The sequence below is a fragment of the Muscardinus avellanarius genome (assembly GCF_963383645.1).
Source record: "Muscardinus avellanarius genome assembly, chromosome: 22".
Lineage (NCBI taxonomy): Eukaryota > Metazoa > Chordata > Mammalia > Rodentia > Gliridae > Muscardinus > Muscardinus avellanarius.
The window spans coordinates 2,709,927-2,723,373 of record NC_137808.1 but is presented as its reverse complement, the minus strand read 5'-3'; the positions used below and the strand labels follow the sequence as shown (position 1 = coordinate 2,723,373).

Genomic DNA, 13,447 nt, shown 5'->3' with positions numbered 1-13,447 from the left:
AGAGACCTTTTTGTCGTGCGTTACCTCAAACGTAAGCTTATTTTTCTCCTTATCAGAGAATGGGAACCTTTGGCAAACCACGTCTCTCAAGTACTCCTCCACGAACTCCATGGTTTGTGCGAACCTCTCCTTGATCTCGTCTTTGGAGGCTCCACTACTATCATAGCTAAAAGGAGAAGAGAAAGAGAAGAAAACGCAAAGTCAGGTTGTTCCTGGGATTGCGCCAGGGCGCCCAGCCTCCGCGTCCACTCCCCCACACTTCCAAGTCCTGCCTGACTTTATCTTCCTCGTCAGTAAACAGCACCACATACATATGTTAGTTTTTGGTTTTTTTTGCCGGTTTTCTCCTATGAGCACAGAGATGATTTTCTGTTTGTTCACAAATTCCCCTTGCTCTTGGCACACATCACACATTCAAGCATGTGTAGAATGAAAGAGAGGAACAAGAGAGGGGAGAGACGCAATCCTGGCGGCGCTTACTTTCTTGAGGAATGAAATATTTGCCAAGCGAGCCAGGCGTGGTGGCGCACACCCGTAATCCCAGTACCTGGGAGGCTGAGACAGGAGGGTCGCAGGCTCAAGGACAGCCTCGGCAACTCAGTGAGGCTCTCATCGATCTAGTGAGACGCTGTTTCCAAATTAAAATAAAATAGGGATGGGGGTGGAGCCTGGAGGTAGAATGCCCCTGGGTTCAATCCTCAGCACCACACACACACACACACACAAAAAGAAAAATGGAAGGAGAGAGGGATATTTGCCAAGCACTTAATTGCACTTTAAGCTTAAAAAAAAAAAAAAAAGAAGTAACCTCAGCCGGGTGTGGTGGGCACGCTTGTCATCCCCGCGCTTGGGAGGCTGAGACAGGAGGATCGCACGGGTTCGAAGCCAGCCTCAGCTACTTAGTGAGGCTCTCGGCAACTTAGTGAGACCCTGTTTCCAAATAAAATATAGGTCTGAAAGTATAGCCCAGAGGTAGAAAAGCCCCTGGGTTTCACCCCAGTACCACAAAAAGAAAAAACAAAAGTAACTTCTTATTTCTTCTATGATTTTGGCATGTGGCTTCTCTATGCAACAGAGAACATTAGAAATACAGGGGTTCTGAGAGGCCGAGGTCTCGCAGGGAGAAGGAAGCAGGCTCACTCATCAATGGCGATCTCAGAGGGGATCTCCGACCAGAGACGGGCGTATTTCACGGGTGTGACTTGCTCCTGGGGGTCGCGGTCCACATGCATGTGGAGCATGAGTCGGCAGAAAGACGCCCGCAGGTCGTAGGGCAGGTTCTCGTCGGACATACAGCGCAGAATGAGGTCTACGTCCAGCTGGCCAGAGATTTCGTTGATGGCCAGGTACTGGCGGTCCAGGCACATCCTGGCAAAGAGGTTCAGCTGGTACCTAAGAAAAGATGAGCAACAGGAGGTTGGCGCTCCAGAAACCACTCAGGGTGAATAGCCATGCGGCAGGGGGCCGGCTACCTGGCTTGGGTAAGAGAGACATTTGGCCATCTGATTTGGCATACATCAATTTCGTGTGTGTGTGTGTGTGTGTGTGTGTGTGTGTGTGTGTGTGTGTGTGTGTGTTACTGGAGATGGAACCCAGGGGCCTTCTACTTCCAGGCTATACTCCCAGGTGGGCATTTGACCTCCGAGCTACACTCCCTGCCCTATTTTTTATTCTTTATTTTGAAAAAGGGTCTCACTAAGTAGCTGAGTCAGTCCGGGAACCATGATCCTCCAGTCTCAGCCTCTCAAATGCTGGGATTATAAGCATGCGCCACCACGCCTGGCTTCAAAACCTTTTAAATGACACTTGCACACCAAATTTTGGCTTCTGTAATTATGGCACAAAAGAAAAGTTTACAGCCGGGCGTGGTGGTGCACACCTGTAATCCCAGCATTCGGGAGACTGAGACAGGAGGATCGCAGTTCGCGGCCAGCCTCAGCTACTTAGTGAGGACCTTCAGAACTCAGTGAGACACTGTTACAAAATAAAGAATAATTAAAAAAAAAATAGGGCTGGGGCTGTAGTTCAGAGGTGGAATGACCACGTGTTCCATCTCCAGTTTTGCCAAAAAAAAAAAAGAAAAAGAAAGAAAAAATTGTTTAGTAAAGTTTACGAGTATCTGTTAGGCCAGTTCCTGAGGTGAAATCGAAACACACGAGCGTGCACAGACAAATCTGAATGAGTCTGAGTCTGCTCCCTGATGCGGAGAACCACACCGTAACATGTCAGAATGTCAAATGTCCAAGAAAACGTGGCGTGTTAACAAAACAGAACACCAAGTGACGCTTGTACGCATGTTGTACCAATTTGAGTCACATATATATATATATATGTAAGACTATATATGACTATATATAAAACCTTACAGACTATATATGACTATATATAAAACCTTACACTCTACCAATAAAAGTATAAAAAAAAATAGAATAACCAGGTGTGGTGGTGGTGTAATTCCAGTACTTGGGAGGCTGAGACAGGAGGATTGCAGGTTCAAGGCCAAACTCAGCAACTTAGCGAGGCCCTCTGCAACTTATCAAGATTCTATCCCCAAATAAAAAAAGTAAATAAATAAAAATAGGGCTATCTGGAGGTTTATAAAAAAAAGTAAATAAATAAAAATAGGGCTACCTGGAGGTTTAGCTCAGAGGTAGAATGCCCCTTGGTTCAATTCCTGGTATCCCTGCCCCCACAAGACTAGTAAGTAAACAAAGAGGTCAGGATTTGAACCCACAAAAATCCCAACACTTAACTATTATACTACATATAAACTGTACTGATTAAAGAACTACAGACAGGCATGGTGGCACATGGCTGCAATCCCAGTACTTGGGAGGCTGGGATAGAAGGATTGCCAGTTCAAGGCCGGCCTCGGTAACATAGTGAGACTTTCAGCAATCTAGTGAGACCCTGTTTCAAAAGAAAATAAAAAGTAAAAAGATTTAAAAAAAAAAAAAAGGGCTGGAGGTGTAGTTCAAAGGTAGAATGCCCCTGAGCTTCACCCCCCTTATAAAATAAGACAATAAAAATAAAATAAGATGTTATTAGGGATTAATGCAAGCCTGCCTCCTTGTAAGCTAGCCATGCCCAGGTATCAGTGGATTGAGTACTGATGAAACCTTACGCTCCAAACTTGTAAAACACACACACTCGCCTTTTTGCTAGACAATTTCATCAGGGTTGCCTGTGATTCCTTAGAAGAGTCAGAGAGGTACATATCAAAACTACCCTGAGATTTCACCTAACTCCAACGAGAACGGCCATCCTTCAAAACACAAACAACAACACATGTTGGCGAGAATGTGGAGAAGTGGTTGGCGAGAATGTGGAGAAGTGGGAACTCTAAGACATTGTTGGTGAAATTGCAAATTAGTGCATCCACTTTGGAAAAGAGTATGGAGGATCCTGAGAAGAATGGGAACAAATCTACCATTTGATCCAGCAATACCACTTCTGGGTATCTACCCAAAAGAAAGGAAACCAAACCACCAAACTAATGCATGTGTATCTATGTTCATAGCTGCACAATTCACCAGAGCCAAACTATGGAACCAGCCAAGATGTCCATCAACACATGAATGGATTACAAAACTGTGGGATGTGTACACAATGGAATTTTACTCAGCCATCAAAAAAAACTCAATTATATCATTTTCAGGGAAATGGATGGAACTGGAGGACATTATGCTAAGTGAGGTTAGTCAGTCACAAAAAATACAAAATCGGATGCTTTTCCTAATATGTGAGAGCTAAGGAGAAATGGGTCAGAGGAGGACCTCTGGATGAAAAAGACGAAACTCTAGATGAGCAAATAAGGCGGCCTAACTGACGGGATGGGAGGGGAAGAGGGAACTCCTCTGATACACACAATGTACTTTAACAAACATATCAAAGGCGATCACTAAGCCAAACACGAGAAGGAGGGAGCGGGAGGGAATGGGACGGGAATTGGGGAAGGGCTAATTGGGTGATGTGTGCATGTGTGCCTCCACCATCTTGTACCCCGTTAGGATGTTTGACTACAAGGCACCAAGTAAAAAATTTAAAAAAAAAGAAAAGGAGACTCGACAAGGAAGCTTCTGCTCACCTGTAGTAGCCAAGAACGTCTCGGTCCTCTTTTTGTCCCTCTTTCGCATCCTGCGCCAGCTCCCGGACACTCTTGCTGCGAATTTCCTTGTTACTGTCTCTCCAGAAGAGCCATACCTCCTCCTCATCTTCCCCAGCTTCCAGCGCGTTCTCTCCGGTCGACACGCCTTCGAATTCGAACCGGGAAAGAACCAACCTGGGGAAGGGGAAGAGAAGAGAAGCCCCGTTGTGGGCGCACGCCAGCTTCCCCGTTGTGTACTCTGGCCACCAGCAAGAAAAAAGTCATGTGGACTCACGAGCGAGCATTTAACATGCATTAAAACTAGTTTAATTTTAAAAGCTGGAAAATTCTTGAAATGTGATTCTTGAAATGTGATTAATCTATTACATTATCTGTTTTTGTGTGTGTGGGTCTGGGGATGGAATCCAGGGGCATTCAACCTCCGAGCTCCACCCCCTGCCCTATTTTTTATTCTTTATTTTGAAACCGGGTCTTATAAGTTGCAAAGGGCCTCATCAAGTAGCTGAGGCTGTCTGCGAACCCAGATCCTCCGGTCTCAGCCTCCCAAATGCTGGGATGACAAGCGTACGCCACCACGCCCGGCTTTCTATTACAAATTTTAAAGGGCGCAATTAATATTGTAATCTTGCGACCGGCAGAGCCACACAGGGCACAAATGAACCTCGTAACTCAGCCAGCGGTTCCCAAGCTGGCTGCCTGTACTCCTCGGCAACATTTGGCAATACCTGGAGACATTTTGGGTCATCACAACTGATGGAAAGGAGTTTACTGGCATCTAATTGGTAGAAGCCAGGAATATGGCTAAATATCCTACAACATACAGAGATTCCCCATAACAGAATTATCTCACTCCAGATGTCAAGACGTTGAGGTTGAGAAACCCTGGGTTAACCCAAGCCCCAAATTAAGTTATGCATAAGAATAGAAATACCCACTTAAAAAAAAAAAGACTACTCTTGTTGTACTAGAGTCTTTAGAAAAATTGCTTCTTCCCTAAAATTAAATTTCTAAACCAGGTATGATGGTGCATGACTGTAGGGTATTTGGAGGCTGACAAAGGAGGATTGCAGGTTTGAAGGCAGCCTCAGCTACTTAGCAAGGCCCTCCTCAACTTAGTGACATCTTGTTTTAAAATAAAGTATAAATATAATAATATAAGTATAAATAAAATAAAAGTATGAATAAAATAAAATAAAGTAGGGCTGGGGTGTAGCTCAGGGGCAGAAATGTTCCTGAGTTCAATCCTCAATCACACACACACACACACACATACAAAACTGCTAAAAATTAAACCATTCAGAGCCAGGCATGGTGGCACACACTTGTAATCCCCGCGCTTGGGAGGCTGAGACAGGAGGATCGCGCAGGTTCGAAGCCAGCCTCAGGTACTGAGTGAGGCTCTCAGCAACTTAGTGGTACCCTGTTTTCAAATAAAGTATAAAAGTGGTCTGGGAGTATAGCCCGGAGGTAGAAAAGCCCCTGGGTTCCACTTCCAGTACCACAAAATAAATAAATAAATAAATAAATAAATAAATAAATAAATAAATGTTAAAACATTAAGCAACTTTTTTGGGGGGCAGGTCTGGGGATGGAACCCAGGGCCATTCGACCTCCGAGCTATACCCCTGCCCTATTTTTTATTCTTTATTTTGAAACGGGGTCTCACTGAGTTGCAGAGGGCCTCACTAAGTAGCTGAGGCTGGCCGCGAACCGCGATCCTCCGGTCTCAGCCTCCCGAATGCTCACATGACAAGCGCGCGCCACCATGGCCGGCTTAAGTAACATTTTTTAAAAAATCTACTAGTACCAAAACTTCTGTAGATCAGTATATACTCTGTGAACTCTGATCACTGAAAATCTTTTCCCATGTTGACATCTTAACACTGACTATTCACTGCGCCCTTTAAAATTCGTAATGGATAATCAGACTTCAAGAATTTTCCAACTCTTAAAATTACACTAAGAGCATGCTCCCTAGTGATTTCACGTGACTTCTTTTTAACCCAAGATGCGTAGTAAGGGAGGCTATTCTACAGAAAACCAACTCCGCTGCTCCCTAAACAAGGCTTGCAGAATAAAGGATAGAGGACTGAGAGGTTCAAAGCCAACCTTGGAGCCAAGTTCTCATCAACTTAGTGAGAGTTTTCAAATTAGAAATAAATTGGGGCTGAGGATGTCACTGGGAGGTAGAACGCCTCTGGGTTCAATCCCCAGCACCAAAAAGAAAAAAGAAAAAATAGAAGAAGAAAAATACCAAGGCAACCCGACTTGAGACTGAGTCTGCAGCTGCGGGGGCTAGGGCCGATTACTCACCCACACACATTTCACACCTAAGCCCGGCCTCCTGTTTATCGTAATCCCCGGCCCCGACTCACTTGGTCTCTATCAAGATGTCTGCGTTGGTGGGATTGAGCACAGCTTTGCAAATCAGTTCCTGCGTCACGGGAATCGATTTGTTCATGGACACGCAGAGGTCAGAGAGGTAATCCAAGAACCTAGATCCAAACGGAAACAAGAACAAAACATTTTCTGTCGAGACAGCAGACGTCAGACACCAGGAGTTAGGCTCTCCATAAACAGGCCCCCATTGTGTACAGAGTCAGGGACACTGGATACTTTGGCACCAGTGACCAGAGAGAAGCAAGGAGGAAGGTGGCATTAGTACGGCCAAAAAGACATGATCCAGACAGAATGAGAAGAGAAAGACATTCATGTCAGGCGTGGTGGCGCGCGCTCGTCATCCCAGCATTCGGGAGGCTGTGACCTGAGGATCGCGGTTCGCGGCCAGCCTCGGCTACTTAGCGAGGCCCTCGGCAACTCAGTGAGACCCTGTTTTAAAATAAAGGATAAAAAATAGGGCAGGGGGGTGTAGCTCGGAGGTAGAATGCCCCTGGGTTCCATCCCCAGTACTGCCAAAAAGAAAGAAAGAGAGAGAGACAGAGAGGGGGCGGGGGAGAAGAAAGAAAGAAAGAAAGAAAGAAAGAAAGAAAGAAAGAAAGAAAGAAAGAAAGAAAGAGAGAAAGAAAGAAAGAAAGGCAGCTCATGCTGAGTGCAGTGGTGCACACTTGGAATCCCAGGACTGGGGAGGCTGAGACAGGAGGACAGCAGGTTCTCGGCCAGCCTCAGCAATTTAGTGAGGCTCTTAGCAACTTAATGAGACCCTGTTTCCAAATAAGAAATAAAATAGGGCTGGCAGTGTAGCCCGGAGGTAGAAGGGTTTCCAGGAACCCCAGTACTACAAAAAAAAAAAAAAAAATAGGGCTGAGGATGTAGCTCAGAGGCAGAATGTCCCCGAGTTCAATCCCTGGCACCACACACCCCCAAAAATAAACAAATAAAACGCAGCCCCCTCCCCGCACGCCCGGCCGGCCCCTCACCTGGGCTCCCTGTTCTTCCGCACCAGGCTGACAAACGTGTCGATCTCTGCCGCGGTGATGTGTTTTTCTAGAAGTTTCCGATTGTTGTGCAGCAGGGCGGTGATGGTGTCTTCCGCCAGCACGTCGTAGCCAATCTGCTTCTGCATGAAGCCAAACTGCTTGGCTATATACTCCTTTTCAGGAGAGAGAAGAAAGGTCAGTGGGAAACAGAAAAGGGCAGCGTTGGTCCCATAAAGCCAGGGTGAGCTGCAGCGAACCCCCGATGAGCGCTGCCACTCGGGAGGCAAATTACAGCGCGGGGTCCTTTTCCACGGCCTCCCTCACTGTACTAAACCTGCCACTCACACGTCACTAGGCAAAGCTCCTTACATTTACATATGGCTATGTGAAATATATGGTATACATTTTAATCAAATCACTTATTTTTCTTGTGTGTGTTGAAGGTCAAAAGTTGTTATTCAGCTCTGAGATTATCCCTAATTCAAGAGGATTTAACTGTACCCCATTCCTCTGTACCACTGAATAAATAACAGAAGAAGCCAATTTGGACATTGGGAACAAGGTTAGCTCCATTCTGATTTCTTTATTGGGGGGGAAAAGTTTATTTTTGAAGTCAAGGGGGTGAGCCAGGCATGGTGGCGCATGCTTGTAATCAATCCCAGTATTTGGGAGGCTGAGACAGGAGGATCACGGTTCGAAGACAGCCTCAGCTACTTAGTGAGGCCCTTTGCAACTCACTGAGACCCTATTTTAAAATAAAGAATAAAAATAGGACTGGGGTATAGTTCAGAAGTAGAATGCCCCTGGGTTCCATCCCCAGTACTGCAAAATAAAAATAAAAATAAAGTCGAGCCGGGTGTGGTGGCGCACGCTTGTAATCCTCGCTCTTGGGAGGCTGAGACAGGAGGATCACACAGGTTCGAAGCCAGCCTCAGCTACTTAGTGAGGCTCTCAGCAACTTAGTGAGACCCTGTTTCCAAATAAAATATAAAAAAAAAAAAAAGTCTGGGAGTATAGCCCGGAGGAGAAAGCCTCTGGGTTCCACCCCCAGTACCACCAAAAAATAAAAATAAATAAATAAATAAATAAATAAATAAATAAAATAAAGTCGGGGTGGGGGCAGGCATGGTGGCCTATGCCTGTAATCACAGTACTTGGGAGGCTGAGACAGGAGGATCACAGGTTTGAGGCCAGACTGAGAAACTTAGTGAGGCTCTCCCATTTTAGTGAAACCCTATTTCAAAATAAAAAAACAGAATAGTACTGGGGGTATAACTCAGAGGTAGAATGGCTCCCTGGGTTCAATCCCCAGTACTACAATAAAGAGAGAGAGAGAGAGAGAGAGGGAGGGAGGGAGCGAGCGAGAGGAATATGTTGGGGTGGTGGCACTGGGTAATATGGAACTATTTTCCTTTCTTTCTCTCCCTTCCTTTCTTTCTTTCTTTCTTTCTTTCTTTCTTTCTTTCTTTCTTTCTTTCTTTCTTTCTCTTTCTTTTTTTGCGGTAATGGGATGGAAACCAGGGGCATTCTACCTCCAAGCTACACACCAGCCCTAGTGTTTAGTCTTTTAATTTTTGAAACAGGGTCTCACTGAGTTGCAGAGGGCCTCACTAAGTAGCTGAGGCAGGCCGTGAACCACGATCCTCCGGTCTCAGTCTCCCAAATGCTGGAATTACAAGCACGTGCCACCATGCCTGGCTTTTTATTCTTTACTTTGAAACCGGGTCTCACTGAGTTGCAGAGGGCCTCGCTAAGTAGCTGAGGCTGGCCGTGAACCATGATCCTCCGGTCTCAGCCTCCCGAATGCTGGGATGACAAGCGTGCGCCACCACGCCCGGCTGGAACTATTTCCTGTTCACTGAACGGACACGGGTGACGCTTAGACCTGAGCAAAGCGGGGGGACTTCAGAGGGAAAGCAAGCCCTTCCCGCCGACCCTGAGCCCACCTGGTTCTTCCTATAGTCCTGCTGGGAATGCCTGAGGACCCTGTAGCAGAGCCGGCAGATGTGTCTGAAGGGCGCGTGCCGCTGGTCCCCCAGCTCCTCCAGCCGGAGCATCGGGCCATCCCCGCAGTCTGTGAAGGGCGCCTGCAGCAGCTTGAAGATCTGTTTGCGATACACAGAGCAAAAAGACGCCCATCACTTGATAGGTTCAAAGCCGACCCTCCAGAAGGAATGCAGCCACCGTAGGCGTCGCGGGGTCACATTGGACTCAGGACAGACACATCAAAGCCCGAGTCCTGGACTCAGATGACAGGGATTGGGTAATGCCGATTCGGCCCATCCGATCTGAATGGTCCTCAGCACTGCTCGGGGAGAAGATGTTCAGGGCACAGACACTGTCGGCAGATTTGCGGTTGAAATGATGCACCTTGATTACTTCTTTTTTTTTTGCAGTACTGGGAATGGAACCTAGGGGCATTCTACCTCCAAGCTACACTCCCAGCCATAAATAAGTATATATATATATATATATATATATATATATATATATATATATATATATATATATATATATATATATAAATAAATTATATAAAATATATACTTGTAATCCCAGTACTTGGGAGGCTGAGATAGGAAGATCCGAGGTTCACGGCCAGCCTCAGCTACTTAGTGAGGCCCTCTGCAACTTAGTGAGAACCTGCTTCAATAAATAAAATAGGGCTGGGGGTGTAGTTTGGAGGTCTAATTCCTCTGGGTTCAATCCCTAGTTACCCCCCCCCAAAAAAAAAGTGCAAAGAATAATACTTGGATCATGAGGATGCTGTAAGGATTGAGATCGATAATAATCCTAAATTTCACACGTACAGTGTCCTCCATAAGTGACTGTTGAAGGTGTCTGCCATTAAAGCACAGTACTCTGGCCCTAAAGAAACTGCTTTGTACAACAGAGTGTGGTCCTCAGTCAGACGCCGCATTGGGGACTCAGCACATCAAACACCTGGACTTTCTCGTTACGTTTTGGTAGCCAGGAGTTTCCAAGCCAAGCCGACAGGCAAATCTCCAGCAGCTTTGGAGAACTAGAGGGTGTGATTTCTCTGTACCTCCTCCTTCCTCTATTTGATTTCTTTCTTTCTTTTTTTTTTTTTGCGGGTCTGGGGATGAAACCCAGGAACATTCGACCTCTGAGCTACGCCCCCTGCCCTATTTTTGATTCTTTATTTTGAAACCAGGTCTCACTGAGTTGCAGAGGGCCCCGCTAAGTAGCTGAGGCTGGCCGCGAACCGCGATCCTCTGGGTCTCAGCCTCTCGGATGCTGGGATGACAAGTGTGCGCCACCACGCCCGGCTTATTTGATTTCTTACTTAATTTATTTATTTACTTATTTTTTGTGTGGTACTGGAGGCTTTTCTACCTCCAGGCTATACTCCAGACCTATTTTATATTTTATTTGGAAACAGGGTCTCACCACGTTGCTGAGAGCCTCACTAAGTAGCTGAGGCTGGCTTCGAACCTGAGCGATCCTCCTGTCTCAGCCTCCCAAGAGCTGGGATTACAAGCGTGTGCCACCATGGCTGGCTTATTTTTATTTTAAAACAAGGTCTCACTAAGTTGCAGAGGGTTTCACTATGTAGCGGAGTCTGGGCACAAACCCGGGATCCTATTTTTTATTTTTAAAAACAGGGTCTAAGTTGCTGAGGACCTGGCTGAGTTACTAAGGGTGGCTTCAAACCTGCAATCCTCCTGTTTCAGCCTCCCAAGTATGAGGATTACAGGTATGTGCCACCATGTCCGGCTTCCACTAATTTATTAGTTAGTTAGTTAGTTTGTTTATTTATTTATTTATTTATTTATTTATTTATTTATTTATTTATTGGGATGGGGATAGAACCTAGGGTCATTCTACCTCTCAGCTACACCCCCAGCCCTATTTTTTATTTTTTTCTTTTAAAACAGGATCTCACTAAGTTGCAGAGGGTTTCACTATGTAGCGGAGTCTGGGCACAAACCCGGGATCCTATTTTTTATTTTTAAAAACAGGGTCTAAGTTGCTGAGGACCTGGCTGAGTTACTAAGGGTGGCTTCAAACCTGCAATCCTCCTGTTTCAGCCTCCCAAGTATGAGGATTACAGGTATGTGCCACCATGTTCGGCTTCCACTAATTTATTAGTTAGTTTATTTATTTATTTATTTATTTATTTATTTATTTATTGGGATGGGGATAGAACCTAGGGTCATTCTACCTCTGAGCTACACCCCCAGCCCTATTTTTTTATTTTTTTCTTTTAAAACAGGATCTCACTAAGTTGCAGAGGGCCTCACTAAGTAGCTGAGGCTGGCCGCAAACCTGGGCTCTTCCTGTCTCAGCCTCCCGAATGCTGGGATGACAAGTGTGCGCCACCACGGCCGGCTGGAATTTCACATTTCTAAACCTGTAGAATGTCCAGGACCAAGAATGGACCCTAATGTTAACCTCTGGACTTTGAGTGACGATGGGTTGTGGGGTTACCCATGGCAACGAGCATCCCTCTCTGCTGCAGGCCGTGGTCACTGGAGAGAGGGAGGGACTCTCATACAGACCGCTTAATTTTGCTTGGAACTCCCAGGATTTGGGAGCGAGAGACAGGAGGATCGTAAGTTCTAGGCCAGTCTCAGCAACTCTGCCAGACTGTTGGCCTCTTAGCGAGACTCTTGTTTTGAAAAAATAAATAAATAAAATCAGGCTGAAGGTTAAGCTCAGAAGTAGAACACCCCTAGGTGCTTCCAAAAGGAAAGAAAGAGCCGGGCGCGGCGGGCACGCTTGTCATCCCCGCGCTCGGGAGGCGGAGACGGGAGGAGCGCGCAGGCTCGAAGCCAGCCGCGCTGGCCTAAGAGACCCTGTTTCTAAATAAAAATATATAAAATAGGTCTGGGAGTGTAGCCTGGAGGTAGAAGGGCTTCCAGGAACCCCAGTACCACAAAAAAGAGAGAGAGAGAGAGAGAGAGAGAGAGAGAGAGAGAGAGAGAAAGAGAAAGAAGGAAGGAAGGAAGGAAGGAAAGAAAGAAAGAAGGAAAGAGAAAGAAAGAAGGAAAGAGAAAGAGAAAGAAGGAAAGAAAGAAAGAAAGAAAGAAAGAAAGAAAGAAAGAAAGAAAGAAAGAAAGAAAAGATTCTAAGTTAAAAATGTCGCTGTCAAGCCTTCCAGGTGGGAAGGGATTCGTATCCCTTCACAGAAGTAGCGAGCCCGTGGATTCTTTCGCGAAGCCAATCCCCAAACACGCCACGTCTCACCCACCTGCTTGAGAATGTTCTGCTCCCTCATCAGCTTCTGCCGCTCTCTGTTGGGCTTGGAGAACACCACTTCCAGCACGTCCTGGCCGGAGTTGGTTCCGCCGGTGACGAAGTAAACCAAGTCTTCCAGCAGCTTGGTCACAGACCTGGGGAGGGGCGGCCATTAGAGACAAAGCGCTGCATACGCAGCGGCCTGGAGCTCTGCCTCGGGACACAAGCAGGAGATGACCCATTCTTTTCCATTTCCTTGAAATCATGGCCCAGACCAATTAGAAAGAAGAAGAAATCACAAGCCACCCTGGGCGCGGGGGCGCAGCTTGTCATCCCCGCGCTTGGGAGGCGGCGACAGGAGGATCGCGCTGGCTTAAGAGACCCTGTTTCCAAATTTTAAAAAAGTATAAAAATAGGTCTGGGAGTGTAGACCGGGGGTAGAAGGAACCCCAGTACCACCAAAAACAAAAACATAAATAAATAAATAAATAAATAAATAAATAAATAAATAAACTTAAAAAATAGTGTTGGGGGTGTAACTTGGAGGTAGAATGCCCCTGGCTTCCATCCCCAGTACCGCAAAAAAAAAAAAAAAAAAAAAAAGACCACCTTCACAAAATAATAGCCAGCAAAGTGGAGATCTCAGAGGTAGCTCAATCCCTGACATTTGGTAAAAAAAATAATTCCAGGGCCAACTTAGAAAAGAGAGAGAGAAGGTGCGTGTGTGGGGGAGAGACCTTCACGACTCCAGATGCACCGC

At 46.0% G+C, this 13,447-nt stretch overlaps 1 protein-coding gene across 5 annotated transcripts in view; it reads right to left on the bottom strand.

The window, feature by feature from the left end:
* The window catches only part of ITPR1 (inositol 1,4,5-trisphosphate receptor type 1), a gene marked incomplete at both ends in the record, with an annotated part of 305,516 nt that overhangs the window by 159,595 nt on the left and 132,474 nt on the right, over positions 1-13,447 (bottom strand). For all 5 annotated transcript variants that reach the window (XM_080718249.1, XM_080718250.1, XM_080718252.1 and 2 more), the window contains 7 exons: positions 25-166; positions 1,141-1,392; positions 4,088-4,282; positions 6,484-6,603; positions 7,486-7,658; positions 9,432-9,590; positions 12,701-12,842. In XM_080718249.1, coding sequence (XP_080574375.1) covers positions 25-166; positions 1,141-1,392; positions 4,088-4,282; positions 6,484-6,603; positions 7,486-7,658; positions 9,432-9,590; positions 12,701-12,842 — 1,183 coding nt within the window. The remainder of the gene's footprint in view (positions 1-24; positions 167-1,140; positions 1,393-4,087; positions 4,283-6,483; positions 6,604-7,485; positions 7,659-9,431; positions 9,591-12,700; positions 12,843-13,447) is intronic.